General features: G+C 42.9%; 3 protein-coding genes across 7 annotated transcripts in view; all 3 read right to left on the bottom strand.

The window, feature by feature from the left end:
- The window catches only part of LOC115205348 (protocadherin alpha-C2), a 204,661-nt gene extending 192,194 nt beyond the window's left edge, over positions 1–12,467 (bottom strand). For 2 of the 5 annotated variants that reach the window (XM_029771216.1, XM_029771225.1), the window contains exon 1: positions 3,784–6,304. In XM_029771216.1, coding sequence (XP_029627076.1) covers positions 3,784–6,144 — 2,361 coding nt within the window. In that variant the 5' untranslated portion in view covers positions 6,145–6,304. Of the gene's footprint in view, positions 1–857; positions 3,344–3,783; positions 6,305–6,720; positions 9,100–9,968 lie in introns of those variants that run through there. The other 3 variants (XM_029771215.1, XM_029771226.1, XM_029771217.1) reach the window with 3 other exon arrangements.
- A 387-nt stretch (positions 12,468–12,854) lies between these two features.
- LOC115205018 (protocadherin alpha-8-like) lies at positions 12,855–15,377 on the bottom strand. The gene has a single exon (XM_029770579.1). It carries the CDS (start codon positions 15,246–15,248, stop codon positions 12,855–12,857), a length of 2,394 nt encoding a protein of 797 aa, XP_029626439.1. The 5' UTR covers positions 15,249–15,377.
- A 431-nt stretch (positions 15,378–15,808) lies between these two features.
- On the bottom strand, positions 15,809–18,406 carry LOC115205017 (protocadherin alpha-8-like). Its single transcript, XM_029770578.1, has one exon. It carries the CDS (start codon positions 18,263–18,265, stop codon positions 15,809–15,811), a length of 2,457 nt encoding a protein of 818 aa, XP_029626438.1. The 5' UTR covers positions 18,266–18,406.
- Positions 18,407–19,285: the final 879 nt, after the last annotated feature.

The raw sequence follows: 19,285 nt of genomic DNA, 5'->3' as shown, positions 1-19,285 counted from the left end.
TTTTAATTAAATGTTTTACTTTAGTTAATTTAGTAAATATTTTCTTAACTCTTTTTCTTGATCTGCATTGTGGGTTAAGGGCTTGCAAGTAAGAATGTCACGGTAAGGTCGGCAACTGTTGTATTCTGCGCATGTGACAAATACAATTTGATTTGATTTGATTTTGATGACTGGACTCGGCAGACCCATAATTCATATGTCTTAAAGGTTCCGTTAAATAAAATATACTGAAGCATGCAACACGTCTCCGATATTTAAATAAATCAAGCAATTTATACTGTCCTTTTTTGGGGACAACACTTCATTATGCAAAAAGTGTATTGAATTCCTAGAGATAGATAGAGGACTGTTTTTTATATCTGTGCCATTATAGCGTCTGTGACAGCATGGGCAGTGCCATTGAGGCTACAACCTATAGGAATCCCCAGCTAGTTGACGACATTGGCTACTTTAAAATGGCGGAAGCACTAAATGGTGCTGCCCATGCTAAAACGGCCGTTTGGCCACTAGAGGCCTCTATCATTCTCTATGGTTGAATAGCCCAACGTTTCAGCACCACGGTGATGGACAGCGCCCTGCCTGCCCTGAGCGGCAAGTCCTGAGTGTGGTGGTGGGGAATAAGCAGGTTAACTTCCACGTGCCAAGCTCTCAGATCATGTCACAGACACAACCCTCTGATTTTAAAACATCATATTTGACCAACTCACACATAACCCTTTCAGTCAAGGAAATATTAAATACATACAAATACAATGATAGCGTATGCAATTCTCCAACGCAAGCATACTATCAGCACTACATGTCAATGGTCAGGTGTAAGAGCATTGTGAACAATAAATTCGTTTTCATCCCCTTACCTCTCCTGAAACTCTCCTCCTGTGGTCAGGTACCACTAGAGTATTCCCATTGCTGCCCGGGACTATAGTAGAACCTATACTCATTCTGGGTCCAACTAACATGTACGGTTTGTCTCCGGATCTGTACTGGATGCTGTGGCACAGTGTCCCGTCGTAATTCACATCTTGTAAATACTTGGAGGAATCGTCTGGGGCTTTGGAGCACTGCATTACAATCAACACGATGATACTGATGATAAAAAGTGCTGAAACTGACCCCAAAGTGATGATCAAATAAAATGTAACGCTGTTGTCCTCCTCGTCTTTTACTGCGCTTTTAACATCAGAAGCTGCAAAAGCCTCTTTGGGCTCCACAACGTTGATAATCACAGTAGCTGTTGCTGAGAGTGAAACGTTCCCATTGTCTTTTACCAGTATGACCAGTTTATGCTCAGCCTCGTCTGTCTCTGTGAATGACCGAAGTGTCCTTATCTGTCCTGTATAGCGGTCCAAAGCAAAGAGACTGTGGTCAGTAACTTCCTGCAGTGAAAATAACAACCAGCCGTTATATCCTATATCAGCGTCATAGGCTCTCACTTTAGTCACCAAATGGCCTGCGTTCACATTGCGGGGAATCTCCTCCACACCTTCAGCGGAACCGTTAGCGCTGACTGGATACAAGATCACTGGAGCGTTGTCGTTCTGATCCAGAAGGAACACGTTTATTGTGACGTTGCTGCTTAGTGACGGAATTCCAGAGTCTGTAGCTACAACTTGGAATTGGAACGTTTTGAGGGTTTCAAAGTCAAAGCTTTTTAGCGCGTAAATGTTACCATCATCAGAATTAATATGTAGGTAGGATATAGTAGGAGCGTCGCCATCACTTTTCCAAATGTTATAAGACACACGAGCGTTTTCATCTTGGTCTCTATCTGAGGCACTAATGGAAAACACAGACGCGTGTGGAGCATTGTTTTCCGGTACATAGAAAGTATACTGACTCCGAGAAAACACAGGACTGTTATCATTAACGTCTGAAATATGGACTGTGATGGTTTTGTGGGAAGACAGTGATGGGACTCCTTTATCTGTAGAAGTTATAGTCACTGTGTACATAGGCTCTGACTCTTTGTCCAGTCTGCTTTTAGTAATCAACGAATACATATTTTTCTGAAAAGACGGTTTTAATTCGAAAGGGATGTTGTCTGAGATTGTACATATAACTAAGCCGTTTTCACCAGAGTCCATATCAAACACGCTGATAAGAGCTACTGCTGTACCGGGTCTTGCGTCCTCGGGGACTTGGCTTGATAGGGACGTCACGTCCATCTCAGGTGCGTTGTCATTTACATCTTTCACGTTAATAACGACACTACAGTGACCAGTCAATGTAACTGGACCTTTGTCAGAGGCCTGCATGTCAATTTCATAAACACTCTGCTCTTCAAAGTCTATTAATCCTTTTACAGTGATCTCACCTGTAACATCATCTATCTCGAATAAATCGAACGCTTTGTTTTTAAGACTGTTATCAAAAGTGTATATAACCTGTCCGTTGGCGCCATCATCTATATCCGTGGCGTGTAATCTTAGAACTGAGGCACCTACCGGAGGATTTTCATATAAAGTTACCGTATACACCTGTCTGTCAAAGACTGGTGCGTTGTCATTGACATCAATCACGTGTATTGTTACATTGACTGTGCCAGATCTTGCTGTCTCACCTCCGTCAAACGCAGTCAAAATCAGTCGAATTTCAGGCCTCTGCTCTCTGTCTAGCGGCTTTTTCAAAATCAGAAAAGGAATTTTATCCTCACCGCGAGTTTTAACATCTAAGTCAAAGTTATCGTTTTGACTGAGAGTGTACTTACGGAGACTGTTTGCTCCAACATCAGGGTCACGCGCAGCGTCAAGAGGAAAGCGCGTTCCTTGGAGCACAGCATTCTCTGCAATCTCTAAGCGTTTCTCGTTTTCTGGAAAAATCGGAGAATGGTCATTTATATCCGTAATTTCAACCTCAACATAATGTATTTCCATTGGATTTTCGGCGATGGTTTTTAGGTTGATTAAACACACACTGTTTTTCTCACACAGCTCCTCCCTATCGATGTTTCTGTTCACATACAACACGCCATTATCTTGGTTTATCTGCAAAAGACCTTCCTTAGAGCCAGATACAATCCGAAACCTTCGCTCCGCCAGTATATCCACACTGAACCCCAAATCCTTTGCTACATCTCCCACATAAAAACCTTCTTTCGACTCCTCCGCGATAGAATAGCGTATTTGACAATAAGCTCCACCGGAAAAGCACAACAAAAATACAAACGACAGCATCGCCCAGTGAGGCGCCTCTCCTCTCTGTCCGTCTATCATTTTGACAAGCCCTGTTATTTTGGAACCACTACAGTCCGCTTCATCCAGAAAAATCAAGGTGCCAAGTTCATCCACGAAAAAGATTCAAGCAAGTATCCATGCGTATAGTATTCTCCACTCCAGAAAGCAAGTGCCCATTTCACTCGACTCGAATGATTTTTAATGAGGCAACACGACAAAGGGAGGGAGGGATTCAAACAAAATGCATGTTTGTAACAGTAAAAAGCAGCGACACCATGCGCATTAGGAGAATGGCTTTCATGCGCAGCAACTCAAACCAAAACATAAATATGTGACATGTCAAATAACACTTTGAACTGAAAAGTGTTTCAGAACAATTGTCGTGGACATCGACCACTTTCAAATGTGGTGGTGACTCCTGATCCTCTGATTTCAAGGACAGACCCTGTGAGAGGTGTAGGTTTGTTAAAACGCCAAAGCCATACTCCGAAAAAACATATGAGACCCACTCAAACAAGACCCCGTAGTTCAATTAAATATATGAACTTACAAAAAATGGGACAATAATCTATGCGATTTCTATATAATTACAGAGACATACATGTCTTACCTCTCCAGAAGCTCTCCTCCTGTGGTCAGGTACCACTAGAGTGTTCCCATTGCTGCCCGGGACTATAGTAGAACCTATACTCATTCTGGGTCCAACTAACATGTACCGTTTGTCTCCGGATCTGTACTGGATGCTGTGGCACAGTGTCCCGTCGTAATTCACATCTTGTAAATACTTGGAGGAATCGTCTGGGGCTTTGGAGCACTGCATTACAATCAACACGATGATACTGATGATAAAAAGTGCTGAAACTGACCCCAAAGTGATGATCAAATAAAATGTAACGCTGTTCTCCTCCTCGTCTTTTACTGCGCTTTTAACATCAGAAGCTGCAAAAGCCTCTTTGGGCTCCACAACGTTGATAATCACAGTAGCTGTTGCTGAGAGTGAAACGTTCCCATTGTCTTTTACCAGTATGACCAGTTTATGCTCAGCCTCGTCTGTCTCTGTGAATGACCGAAGTGTCCTTATCTGTCCTGTATAGCGGTCCAAAGCAAAGAGACTGTGGTCAGTAACTTCCTGCAGTGAAAATAACAACCAGCCGTTATATCCTATATCAGCGTCATAGGCTCTCACTTTAGTCACCAAATGGCCTGCGTTCACATTGCGGGGAATCTCCTCCACACCTTCAGCGGAACCGTTAGCGCTGACTGGATACAAGATCACTGGAGCGTTGTCGTTCTGATCCAGAATGAACACGTTTATTGTGACGTTGCTGCTTAGTGACGGAATTCCAGAGTCTGTAGCTACAACTTGGAATTGGAACGTTTTGAGGGTTTCAAAGTCAAAGCTTTTTAGAGCGGAAATATGTCCATTGTCAGAATTGATATTCAGGAAAGATGTCATATCATTTTGTGTCCCTTCGCCTCTAACAATGTGATATGAAATAGCAGCATTTTCATTCAAGTCTTTATCAGTGGCGGTTACAGAGAATATGAACGCACCGGGGGCGTTATTTTCCACTAAGTACAGCTCAAGAGGGTTTTTGGAGAATTCTGGGCTGTTATCGTTCACATCTGATATCTGGACGCTCAGAGTTTTGAATGTGGACAGAGGAGGCTGACCACAGTCAGTGGCTGTTATTGTGATGTCATAATGGGACATGAGTTCTCTGTCTAAACGTTGTTTGGTCACTAAAGAGTACATATTATCCTGAAAGGAAGGTTTCAATTCAAAGGGTACATCTCCTAACAGACTACACAACACTTTTCCATTAATACCAGAGTCTTTATCACTAACACTTATGAGAGAAATAACAGTTCCTGGTTTGGAATCTTCAGAGACCATATTGGAAAGGGATGTTATCTCTATCTCGGGTTTGTTATCATTTACGTCAAGTATTTTTATGATAACCACGCATTCGACAGTCCATGGAGGCTGACCTCTGTCTGATGCTTGCACACTTAGTTTGTACACCTCGGTGTCATCAAAGTCTACCTGGGCCTTAACTGTAATTTCACCTGTAACGCTATCCAATTCAAACACGTCATAAACTTTGCTCTTAAGGTTTCTGCCAAGAGAGTATTCAACAACACGGTTTAACCCTTCATCTAAATCAGTAGCACGAACTTTTACAACGATGGTACCAATAGGGGCGTTTTCTTGTAAAGTTACAGAATATGTGTCTTGACTAAAAACCGGCTTGTTATCATTTACGTCAAGAACAGTAACGGTTATATTTAGAGATCCTGATTTTGGCGGATTCCCTCCATCGATAGCAGTTAAAACCAATGAGTGATTGATTCTGTTCTCCCTATCTAGAGATTTCTGTAATATTAAAAATGGTATTTTGTCCTCATCGCTATCTTTTATGTCAATGTCGAAAAAATGATTCTGACTTAATTTGTAAAAACGTACAGAGTTTACCCCTATGTCCGGATCACGAGCAGTCGGAATTTGTAAGCGAGTTCCCGGAGGAACATGTTCCGCTATTTCAAAATGCTGCTCCTTTTCTGTGAACATTGGTGAATGGTCATTGACATCTTTGATTTCTAACTGAACATAATGTATTTCTAGAGGATTCTCAACTACAATCTTCAGGTTCATCAAACACGCGCCAGTGCCATCACAGAGCTCCTCTCTGTCGATATTCTTATGAACATACAAGACGCCATTGTTCTGATTTAACTGGAAAAGAGCGTCATTAGATCCAGAAACGATACGAAACCGTCGGTCCACCAAAGTACTGACGTCAAGACCCAAATCCTTAGCAACATTTCCAACAACGGATCCCTCTTTCACCTCCTCTGGAATAGAGTACCTTATCTGAGCCGAAACCTGCTCCACGAAGCACAGCAGCAAAGAGAAACGCAGAGCAACCCACCAGTACTCCCATCTGCGCCTTTGTCTTCCGTCTCCCATCGTTAAATAGACAATTATGCACAATCCTCAAATAAAAAAAGACATTCCTAGTGATCAGATAACCGACTCGTAACGATCCATAGTCCTACTGAATCCAATTCTTAAGCACCGAAAAAGAATACATGTATTATCTGTACACAGGAGCACATCTTGTTCTGATGTCCACCGCACTCTGTCTGTATGTGTGGGGGGGAAACAGCCCAGAGGGGCAGGGCCTAACCTACCAACAGCCTCATTTTATTACACTGACATCCTGTGGTCCGGGAATCAGATTCTATAACTTTATAAACATGGAGATATTGTCTGTTTTTTAGTTGCAATAACTATGTCGTAGCAGTCAAGGAATATAGAAAATGTGTAAACGGAAAGAGAGACTGATGGACTCCAACACATACATACAACAAGTGAGCTGTTGATTCAGCATCACCGAGGTGGACAGCGACCGACTCAGCAGCCTGTACTTCATCACGCACGCTAATGACATTTCAATGAACCAGAAAATCAAATCAATTGACCAACACGATACTTTATATACTTAATACTGTAACTGTTGAAATGCTTTGAAATAGCTCTTACCTCTCCAGAAGCTCTCCTCCTGTGGTCAGGTACCACTAGAGTATTCCCATTGCTGCCCGGGACTATAGTAGAACCTATACTCATTCTGGGTCCAACTAACATGTACCGTTTGTCTCCGGATCTGTACTGGATGCTGTGGCACAGTGTCCCGTCGTAATTCACATCTTGTAAATACTTGGAGGAATCGTCTGGGGCTTTGGAGCACTGCATTACAATCAACACGATGATACTGATGATAAAAAGTGCTGAAACTGACCCCAAAGTGATGATCAAATAAAATGTAACGCTGTTCTCCTCCTCGTCTTTTACTGCGCTTTTAACATCAGAAGCTGCAAAAGCCTCTTTGGGCTCCACAACGTTGATAATCACAGTAGCTGTTGCTGAGAGTGAAACGTTCCCATTGTCTTTTACCAGTATGACCAGTTTATGCTCAGCCTCGTCTGTCTCTGTGAATGACCGAAGTGTCCTTATCTGTCCTGTATAGCGGTCCAAAGCAAAGAGACTGTGGTCAGTAACTTCCTGCAGTGAAAATAACAACCAGCCGTTATATCCTATATCAGCGTCATAGGCTCTCACTTTAGTCACCAAATGGCCTGCGTTCACATTGCGGGGAATCTCCTCCACACCTTCAGCGGAACCGTTAGCGCTGACTGGATACAAGATCACTGGAGCGTTGTCGTTCTGATCCAGAATGAACACGTTTATTGTGACGTTGCTGCTTAGTGACGGAATTCCAGAGTCTGTAGCTACAACTTGGAATTTGAATGTTTTGAGGGTTTCAAAGTCAAAGCTTTTCAGTGCGGAAATATGTCCATTATCAGAATTTATATTCAAGAAAGATGTCATATCATTTTGTGTCCCTTCTCCTCTAACAATGTGATATGAAATCGCAGCATTTTCATTCAAGTCTTTATCTGTAGCGCTTACATAAAATATTGACGCACCAGGGCCGTTATTTTCCACTAAGTACAGCTCAAGGGGGTTTTGGGAGAATTCTGGACTGTTATCATTCACATCTGATATCTGGACGCTCAGAGTTTTGAATGTGGACAGAGGAGGCTGACCACAGTCAGTGGCTGTTATTGTGATGTCATAATGGGACACGAGTTCTCGATCTAAACGCTGTTTCGTAAGTAAAGAGTACATGTTATCTTGAAATGAAGGTTTCAATTCAAAAGGTACATCTTTTGACAGACTGCAAATGACTTTACCGTTAATGCCGGAGTCTTTGTCAGTTACACTGATGAGAGAAATAACAGTCTCTGGTTTGGAATCTTCAGAGACCATATTGGAAAGAGATGTTACCTCTATCTCGGGTTTGTTATCATTTACGTCAAGTATTTTTATGAGAACCCTACATTCTGTCCTCATAGGGGGCTGTCCTTTATCTGATGCCATGACATCAGCTCTGTAAACTTCAGTGTCCTCAAAGTCGATTTTACCCTTCACTGATATTTCACCGGTATTGGAATCTAAGCTAAAAGTATCATATACTTTTCTTTTTAGGTTTTTCACGAATGAATATATAATTTCAGAATAGACACCGTCATCCAAATCGGTAGCATTAACTTTAGCAACAATTGTTCCAATTGCACCGTTTTCCTGTATCGTCACAGAATACACATCCTGGCTGAAAATAGGTCTGTTGTCATTATTATCAAGAACAGTGACTGAAATGTTGACATGCCCTGATCTTGGCGGGCTACCGCCATCGACGGCCGTTAAAACTAAAATATGTTTGCTTTCACGTTCCCTATCGAGAGGTTTATGTAATTTCAAAACAGGGATTTTTCCTTCTTCTCCTGTGTCCCGCAGCTCTAGATCAAAATATTCAGTATGGCTTAATTTATATAAACGAACAGAATTCATTCCGGAATCTGGATCGCGTGCTGCCTGTAACTGGAAACCTGTGCCTGGCAGAGTAGATTCTGCTATTTCCAAATGCTGTTGTTTCTCTGGGAAACTGGGTGAATGGTCGTTCATATCACTTATCTCTATCCCTACATAATGGATTTCTAGAGGATTCTCAACAACGATTTTCAGGTTTATCATGCACGCACTATTGCCTTCACAGAGCTCCTCTCTGTCGATATTCTTATGAACATACAAGACGCCATTGTTCTGATTTATCTGGAAAAGAGCGTCATTAGATCCAGAAACGATACGAAACCGCCTCTCCAACAAACTACTGACATCAAGACCCAAATCCTTAGCAACATTTCCAACAACGGATCCCTCTTTCACCTCCTCTGGAATAGAGTACCTTATCTGAGCCGAAACGTGCTCCACGAAGCACAGCAGCAAAGAGAAACGCAGAGCAACCCACCAGTACTCCCATCTGCGCCTTTGTCCTGCGTCTCCCATCGTTAAATAGAAAATGAAACACAATCCCTCAATGAAAAAAATCCAATCCTGAAGATCAGATGGCCAACGGGTTTCTATCCACACTTTCTCCAATGTTTCATCAGCGAAATAGAACACAATCCTTTATGCCTACCGTCTTGTTCTAATGTCCGCCCCGACCTATGTATGGAACAAAACAACCCAGAGAGGGGCAGGGCCTATTCTACAAAGCACCAGTCAGTCACCTTGTGTTATACTGACACCCAGCGCTCCGTGCTCCTGTTTACCACCGTAGAATGCATTGTTTTGTACATACATTTGGTTGTGACTATTTGAATTGATAAAAGCCCCAGTTGCATTGGGTCCATTTTTTCATTTAACCGTTATTTAACTAGGCAAATCAGTTAAGAACGAATTCTTATTTACAATGATGGCCTACCCCGGCCAAACCCGGATGACGCTGGGCCAATTGTGCACTGCCCTATGGGACTCTCAATCACGGCCGGATGTGATACAGCCGGGATTCGAACCAGGACGCTGCGCCACTCGGGGGCACTTAAAGGAATAGCAATGTAAAAGGGTGAGGAAAGGTCGAGGAAGAATATAAAAGGGTATGGAACAGTAGGCTACTAAGATGATGTAGAGGATTGGCCAACACACTTAAAAAGGAAGAGAAGGCAACAACACGCGTTCAACGGAAAACAATGAATGTACAATTCAGCACCGCTAGAGAAGACCTCAACCGCACCAGCCATTATGCACAGAAATGCCGTTTGTAGACAAATGAGTGTTGCTGGGGCCTGGTTATGACTCGTCAACTATTTTAAGGGAGGTATCATCATATTTCCCAAACACCCATATAGGCCAAAAACAAACACATAAGATTATAAATGTACAGCGCTTACCTCTCCAGAAGCTCTCCTCCTGTGGTCAGGTACCAGTAGAGTATTCCCATTGCTGCCCGGGACTATAGTAGAACCTATACTCATTCTGGGTCCAACTAACATGTACCGTTTGTCTCCGGATCTGTACTGGATGCTGTGGCACAGTGTCCCGTCGTAATTCACATCTTGTAAATACTTGGAGGAATCGTCTGGGGCTTTGGAGCACTGCATTACAATCAACACGATGATACTGATGATAAAAAGTGCTGAAACTGACCCCAAAGTGATGATCAAATAAAATGTAACGCTGTTCTCCTCCTCGTCTTTTACTGCGCTTTTAACATCAGAAGCTGCAAAAGCCTCTTTGGGCTCCACAACGTTGATAATCACAGTAGCTGTTGCTGAGAGTGAAACGTTCCCATTGTCTTTTACCAGTATGACCAGTTTATGCTCAGCCTCGTCTGTCTCTGTGAATGACCGAAGTGTCCTTATCTGTCCTGTATAGCGGTCCAAAGCAAAGAGACTGTGGTCAGTAAGTTCCTGCAGTGAAAATAACAACCAGCCGTTATATCCTATATCAGCGTCATAGGCTCTCACTTTAGTCACCAAATGGCCTGCGTTCACATTGCGGGGAATCTCCTCCACACCTTCAGCGGAACCGTTAGCGCTGACTGGATACAAGATCACTGGAGCGTTGTCGTTCTGATCCAGAATGAACACGTTTATTGTAACGTTGCTGCTTAGTGACGGAGTTCCAGAGTCTGTAGCTACAACTTGGAATTGGAACGTTTTGAGGGTTTCAAAGTCAAAGCTTTTTAGAGCGGAAATATGTCCATTGTCAGAATTGATATTCAGGAAAGATGTCATATCATTTTGTGTCCCTTCGCCTCTAACAATGTGATATGAAATCGCAGCATTTTCATTCAAGTCTTTATCAGTGGCGCTTACAGAGAATATGGATGCACCATGGGGGTTATTCTCTAGTAAATACAGTTCAAGGGGTTTTTTGGAGAATTCTGGGCTGTTATCATTCACATCTGATATCTGGACGCTCAGAGTTTTGAATGTGGACAGAGGAGGCTGACCACAGTCAGTGGCTGTTATTGTGATGTCATAATGGGACACGAGTTCTCTGTCTAATCGCCCTTTTGTGACGACAGAATACGCATTGTCCTGAAATGATGGTTTTAATTCAAATGGGACGTCCTCGGATATTGTTAATAGGACTTTGCCGTTGTTACCGGAGTCTGTATCCGTTACGCTAATGAGAGATATGACTGTTCCAGACTTTGAGTCCTCGGATATCATGTTAGACAGTGACGTCACCTCTATTTCTGGTTTATTGTCGTTTACATCCGTTATCTTGATGACAACTCTACAGTCGACTGATAGTGGGGGTTGTCCTTTGTCAGAGGCTTGCACTGTTAATTTGTAAACCTCATTCTCTTCAAAGTCTACTGGACCTATGACACGAATTTCACCAGTAAGACTGTTCAAATGAAATATGTCATGAACTTTGCGCTTTATGTTTCTACCAAGTGCATATTCAACTTCACCATTTTGACCTTCGTCTGTGTCAGTGGCGTTTATGTTTAAAACGGTTGTTCCAATAGGTGCATTTTCCTGGATAGTAACAGAATAGATATCTTTACCACAAACGGGTCGATTGTCATTGACATCAACAACTGTAACCGTAATATTTAGAGTACCTGATCTCGGAGGATTGGCTCCATCTATTGCTGTTAAAATGAATGAGTGGTTTGTGTTTTGCTCTCTATCAATAGCCTTCCTTAAGATTAAAAACGGAACTTTGTCTTCGTCTCCATTATCAATTAATTCCAATTCGAAATGAGGATTACTACTTAATACGTACATGCGCACAGAGTTCAATCCAACATCTGCATCCCGTGCGGTCTGGAGTTCAAAGCGCGTATCAGAAAGGGCATTTTCCGCTATCTCTAAGTGCAGATCCTTTTCAGTAAAACTGGGCGAGTGATCATTAACATCCGTTATTTCTACACCAACATAATGAATCTCTAAAGGGTTTTCAACAGCGATTTTCAGGTTTATTAAACAAGCGCCAGTGCCATCACAGAGCTCCTCTCTGTCGATATTCTTATGAACATACAAGACGCCATTGTTCTGATTAACCTGGAAAAGAGCGTCATTAGATCCAGAAACGATACGAAACCGTCTGTCCACCAAAGTACTGACGTCAAGACCCAAATCCTTAGCAACATTTCCAACAACGGATCCCTCTTTCACCTCCTCTGGAATAGAGTACCTTATCTGAGCCGAAACCTGCTCCACGAAGCACAGCAGCAAAGAGAAACGCAGAGCAACCCACCAGTACTCCCATCTGCGCCTTTGTTCTCCGTCTCCCATCGTGAAATACACAATTACGCACAATCCTCAATGAAAAAAAATCGAATCCTAATATTCAGATAAACAAGTCGTTATTATCCATACTGTATCCAATATTTCAGCACCGGAAAAGAATACGGTTCTCTCTGTCCAACATATCAGGGTTTACGGATGTCTGCTCAGCTCTCTCTAGAACAAAACAGCCCAGAGAGGGGCAGGGCCAATAGTACATAGCACCAGACAGTATCATTGTCCTATACTGGCACCCTGTGGGCTGGGATTCCATCCACAATTATATGAGCTCCGAGAGATTACATACCAATAAATATGCATAAATTAGCTATCAAATAACGAGTACAAATGGAGATGGAAGGTGAGTAGATACATAGCAAAATAACAGAAAACGCAGGTATGGTAGTAGTCTAGCGTGATCTCTCCAACTAATGAAGGGAGCTTGACGTTCAGCACCATGGACAGAAACCACGGCAGCTACTTTGCCTACGTACATTAGCCACGGACCAAACATGATCAAAACAAAATACATTATGGAGAGTAAAGGTTAGGGTAAGTTCTTACCTCTCCAGAAGCTCTCCTCCTGTGGTCGGGTACCACTAGAGTATTCCCATTGCTGCCCGGGACTATAGTAGAACCTATACTCATTCTGGGTCCAACTAACATGTACCGTTTGTCTCCGGATCTGTACTGGATGCTGTGGCACAGTGTCCCGTCGTAATTCACATCTTGTAAATACTTGGAGGAATCGTCTGGGGCTTTGGAGCACTGCATTACAATCAACACGATGATACTGATGATAAAAAGTGCTGAAACTGACCCCAAAGTGATGATCAAATAAAATGTAACGCTGTTCTCCTCCTCGTCTTTTACTGCGCTTTTAACATCAGAAGCTGCAAAAGCCTCTTTGGGCTCCACAACGTTGATAATCACAGTAGCTGTTGCTGAGAGTGAAACGTTCCCATTGTCTTTTACCAGTATGACCAGTTTATGCTCAGCCTCGTCTGTCTCTGTGAATGACCGAAGTGTCCTTATCTGTCCTGTATAGCGGTCCAAAGCAAAGAGACTGTGGTCAGTAACTTCCTGCAGTGAAAATAACAACCAGCCGTTATATCCTATATCAGCGTCATAGGCTCTCACTTTAGTCACCAAATGGCCTGCGTTCACATTGCGGGGAATCTCCTCCACACCTTCAGCGGAACCGTTAGCGCTGACTGGATACAAGATCACTGGAGCGTTGTCGTTCTGATCCAGAATGAACACGTTTATTGTGACGTTGCTGCTTAGTGACGGAATTCCAGAGTCTGTAGCTACAACTTGGAATTTGAATGTTTTGAGGGTTTCAAAGTCAAAGCTTTTTAGAGCGGAAATATGTCCATTATCAGAATTTATATTCAAGAAAGATGCCATATCGTTCTGTATCCCTTCTCCTCTAATTATGTGATATGAAATAGCAGCATTTTCATTTAAGTCTTTATCAGAGGCGGTTACAGCGAATATTGACCCACCAGGGGCGTTATTTTCCAGTAAGTACAGCTCAATAGGGTTTTGGGAGAATTCTGGGCTGTTATCGTTCACATCTGATATCTGGACGCTCAGAGTTTTGAATGTGGACAGAGGAGGCTGACCACAGTCAGTGGCTGTTATTGTGATGTCATAATGGGACACGAGTTCTCGATCTAAACGTCCTTTTGTGACGACAGAATATACGTTTTCTTTATATGATGGCTTCAATTCAAAAGGTATATTTTCTGATATACTTGAAATCACTTTACCATTGATACCAGAGTCTTTATCTGTGACACTGACGACAGAAATAACAGTTCCTGGTTTGGACTCTTCAGACACCGTATTAGAGAGGGATGTAACATCAATTTCTGGCTCATTGTCATTGATATCGATTATCTTTATGATCACTCTACATTCCACAGTCAGTGGAGGTTGTCCTTTATCCGAGGCCTGAACATCTAGTTTATACACCTCTGTGTCCTCGAAGTCCACCTCACCTTTAACCCTAATGTCTCCAGTTAGCCTATCCAGTTCAAAAATATCATAGACTTTTCTCCTTAAGGTTTTACCCAGGCTGAACTCAACCTCACTATTACTTCCTTCATCTGGATCAGTTGCATTTACTCTAATAACAACTGTACCAACTCCAACGTTTTCTTGTATCCTAACATTATATGTATCCTGACTAAAGACGGGACGGTTGTCGTTACTATCTAGAACAACAATTGTAACATTTAGAGTTCCTGATCTTTGAGGATTACCTCCATCTATCGCTGTTAGGAGAAGAGTGTGTTTTACTTGTTGTTCCCTGTCCAGTGACTTCTTTAAAACTAAAAAGGGTATTTTGTCCTCGTCGCTTTGCCGCACATCGATTTCAAAATGATCGTTAGACGTTATTTTATAGGTATGAACTGAATTCATCCCAACATCAGGATCACGAGCTGCATGTAATTGGAACCGTGTACCTGGAGGGGTATGTTCAGCTATCTCAAATTTCTGTTCCTTTTCTGGGAAATTAGGTGAATTATCATTCACATCTGTGATTTCCACAGCTACATAATGGACTTCTAGCGGGGTTTCAACGACTATTTTAAGGTCTATCAAGCACACGCCAGTGCCATCACAGAGCTCCTCTCTGTCGATATTCTTATGAACATACAAGACGCCATTGTTCTGATTTATCTGGAAAAGAGCGTCATTAGATCCAGAAACGATACGAAACCGCCTCTCCACCAAAGTACTGACGGCAAGACCCAAATCCTTAGCAACATTTCCAACAACGGATCCCTCTTTCACCTCCTCTGGAATAGAGTACCTTATCTGAGCCGAAACGTGCTCCACGAAGCACAGCAGCAAAGAGAAACGCAGAGCAACCCACCAGTACTCCCATCTGCGCCTTTGTTCTCCGTCTCCCATCGTTAAACAGCGGAACAAAAACACTGTCCTCAATGAAAAAATACAATCCTAATGATCAGATGGCCAACTCGTAACGATCCATACTGAATCAAATGCTTCAGCACCGAAAATAATACACCTATTATCTGACTATCGTATACACGTCTTGTTCGGGTGTCCACACCGGTCTCTCAGTGTGTGAAACAAAACAGCCCAGAGAGGGGTAGGGTCTAATCTACAAAGTACCAAACAGTCTCCTTATGTTACACTGACACCATGTGGTCCGGGATTCTTGTCCACCCAAAAGGCTACGATGAGCTTCCGTGTGTGTCGTCTGTATCGAATCCAGTAAATACGCCGATATCAGTAAAAAAACAAATGAAATAACGAGTAAAGATAAAGCGGTGCTAGATAGGGGAGGAAAAGAAACATACTAAATTGAAGCAGTGCACAGTGAAATAACAGATAATAAACCTCAGGCAGTAGCCTAGCCTAGCATGCACTCGCCAGCTAACCTAAGAAGTGAGCTTGGAATTCAGCACCATGGACAGCGCCCCCTACAGCGAGTTTGCGTTTGGACATTACGCATAGACGACAACATGCTCGCACACACATTCACTCAAAACATGTCTCTTTCTCTGACTTAATAGGCAGTAACGGATAAAGACACTTCTTACCTCTCCAGAAGCACTCCTCCTGTGGTCGGGTACCACTAGAGTATTCCCATTGCTGCCCGGGACTATAGTAGAACCTATACTCATTCTGGGTCCAACTAACATGTACCGTTTGTCTCCGGATCTGTACTGGATGCTGTGGCACAGTGTCCCGTCGTAATTCACATCTTGTAAATACTTGGAGGAATCGTCTGGGGCTTTGGAGCACTGCATTACAATCAACACGATGATACTGATGATAAAAAGTGCTGAAACTGACCCCAAAGTGATGATCAAATAAAATGTAACGCTGTTCTCCTCCTCGTCTTTTACTGCGCTTTTAACATCAGAAGCTGCAAAAGCCTCTTTGGGCTCCACAACGTTGATAATCACAGTAGCTGTTGCTGAGAGTGAAACGTTCCCATTGTCTTTTACCAGTATGACCAGTTTATGCTCAGCCTCGTCTGTCTCTGTGAATGACCGAAGTGTCCTTATCTGTCCTGTATAGCGGTCCAAAGCAAAGAGACTGTGGTCAGTAACTTCCTGCAGTGAAAATAACAACCAGCCGTTATATCCTATATCAGCGTCATAGGCTCTCACTTTAGTCACCAAATGGCCTGCGTTCACATTGCGGGGAATCTCCTCCACACCTTCAGCGGAACCGTTAGCGCTGACTGGATACAAGATCACTGGAGCGTTGTCGTTCTGATCCAGAATGAACACGTTTATTGTGACGTTGCTGCTTAGTGACGGAATTCCAGAGTCCTTGGCAATGACGTGAAACTGGAATGTTTTGAGGGTTTCAAAGTCAAAGCTCTTTAGTGCATAAATGTTACCGTTGCCTTCATTTATGTTTAGGAAGGATGTCACGCTTTGTCCAGTGCTCCCACGGTCCAGTGAATATGTAATGGCTGCATTTTCTCCTTCATCCAAATCAGAAGCGCTTACAGAGAAAATAGGCATGCCGGGCTTATTGTTTTCAACTACATAAAATGTGTAAGGGTTTTCAGTGAAAAGTGGATTGTTATCGTTAACATCTACTACCTCCACTTGAATGACTTTAGTTGATGTCAAAGGAGGGGTTCCTAAGTCTTTAGCCGTGATGGTAATATCATACCGAGCCACAGACTCTTTATCAAGGAATTCATTCGTGACTAACGAATAGAAATGTCCATCGGGAGAAGGCTTCAGATCAAACGGTAAATCCTTCGGTAAAGAACAGATTACCTGTCCGTTCACACCCGAGTCCAGGTCGGTCATCCCCATTAGCGCTACCACGGTACCGGGAGGTGCGTCCTCAGGGATCCGTCTGGACAGAGAGGTGACGTCAATCTCGGGCCTGTTGTCGTTCACGTCTTCAACTCTGACGAGCACGTTGCAGTGTGTGGAGAGAGACACCGCTCCTGTATCCGCTGCCAGTACCTTCATCTCATACACTTGCTTCTCCTCGAAATCAAGGCCTCCCTTCACTTTTAGCTCTCCTGTTTTACTGTCCACCTCAAAGGGCTCAGCACCCATAGCTCTAAATTTGCCTCGCAAAGAATACTTGACCTCGCCATTTAGACCCTCGTCCGTATCAGAGGCATTCAAACGAATTAAAAATGTCCCCGCGGGTGCACTTTCCTTTACGGTTACTGTGTATTTCTGCTTGTCACACACGGGTGCATTGTCATTTATATCAGACACAATAACTGTGATATTAAGGGCTCCTGTTTTGGGTGGCTTGCCCCCATCTAACGCTGTTAACAGCAACGTGTGTTGAGAAATAAGCTCCCTATCCAATGGTTTTTGTAATACTAGAAATGGGATTTTACCGTCTTCACCAAATTCTTCGGTTTCCACACGAAAATACTGGTTGTGGCTTAAGGTGTAAGACTGTAAAGCATTTAAGCCTACATCTGAATCGTGTGCTCCCTCCACTTGGAACCGCGTCCCTGCCAATGCGGACTCTAGGATTTCCAAATGATGTGTTTCCTCGGGGAATTTAGGGGAATTATCATTTACATCTATTATCTCTACTGTCACTTGGTGCATTTCTAGTGGATTTTCTATCACCGCTTTTAGATTGATGAAACACGGCGTGTATTTTACGCACAGTTCCTCTCTGTCTACTCTGTGGTTCACTAACAAAGCACCATCTCTCTGGTTAACCTGGAAGAGCTCGTGCTTTGTTCCAGACACAATGCGAAGATTCCGGTCCGCTAGTCTCGAGGTGTCGAATCCCAGGTCTTTAGCTATATTCCCAACTGCCGTTCCGACTTTCAATTCCTCTTGAATGGAGTATCGTATCTGTCCGGAGATTCCTTTCAAATGAAGAAAAAGAAGAGCAAAATAAGGAAATGCCCATCCACCTAACCACCGCCTTTTTCGGGTTTGTATCGCCATTGTATGCTAGAAAAACTAGACTATAGGCCTAACGCAGAAATGCTCAAATCTGAAAGCACACAAAGAAATTCCGTATCAGTGGATCGCACTACAAGTGTTGGTTATTGCTGTCGTCTTGCCATTTAGAATAGCGCTCTTCAACGTCCGCCCTGATGCTGCTGTCTCTCTGACGCTACTGAATGTCTCATCCCTTCAAGAACGGCCCTATTACGCGCCTCTGACCAGTTTATGATGTAACAGCACCATCATGCGTCTGGGCACCTTGTGGTTCTTAACCTGTAGGCCAATACCATCATGCCCTGGCTTTGAAGTAACTGTCTTTCCATAACGGATCGACCTAATTGTATCACCTCTTACAATATACTGTCCTTATTTAATGAGAAAAATACTGTCCTTATTTAATGAGAAAAATACTGTCCTTATTTAATGAGAAAAATACTGTCCTTATTTGATCAGCAATATACTGTCCTTATTTGATCAGCAATATACTGTCCTTATTGAAATGTATTGAAAATGATATACATAAAAAGCATGGGTGACAAAAACAGTACACTGGGATTCACAGGACATGTTTCCAATGTCACAGTTAAACCAATAATTACCAAGAACAGGCTGTTTTACATTTAGACTTTGTCTTTGATCAGCAATATACTGTCCTTATCAGTGGTGGAAAAAGTATCCAATTGTCATACTTGAGTAAAAGTAAAGATACGCTACATATACAAAAGTATGTGGACACCCCTTCAAATGACTGGATTCATTTTTTAGCCACACGCGTTGCTGACAGGTGTATAAAATCAAGCACTCCGCCATGCAATCTCCATAGACAAACATTGGCAGTAGAATGGCCTTACTGAAGAGCTCAGTGACTTTCAACGTGGCACCGTCACAGGATGCCACCTTTCCAACAAGTCAGTTCATCAAATGCCCTGCTAGAGCTGCCCCAGTCAACTGTATGTTCTGTTACTGTGAAACGGAAACGACGGCTCAGCCCCAAAGTGGTAGGCTGCACAAGCTCAC

The sequence above is a fragment of the Salmo trutta genome, chromosome 13 (assembly GCF_901001165.1).
Source record: "Salmo trutta chromosome 13, fSalTru1.1, whole genome shotgun sequence".
NCBI classification, from domain to species: domain Eukaryota; kingdom Metazoa; phylum Chordata; class Actinopteri; order Salmoniformes; family Salmonidae; genus Salmo; species Salmo trutta.
The sequence above is the reverse complement of the archived record's forward strand: the minus strand, read 5'-3'. Positions and strand labels throughout refer to the sequence as shown.

Bases quoted from the DNA above. Each gene is read 5' to 3' on its own strand.
- LOC115205018 (XM_029770579.1), bottom strand. From the start codon at position 15,248: ATGGGAGACGGAGAACAAAGGCGCAGATGGGAGTACTGGTGGGTTGCT.
- LOC115205017 (XM_029770578.1), bottom strand. From the start codon at position 18,265: ATGGCGATACAAACCCGAAAAAGGCGGTGGTTAGGTGGATGGGCATTT.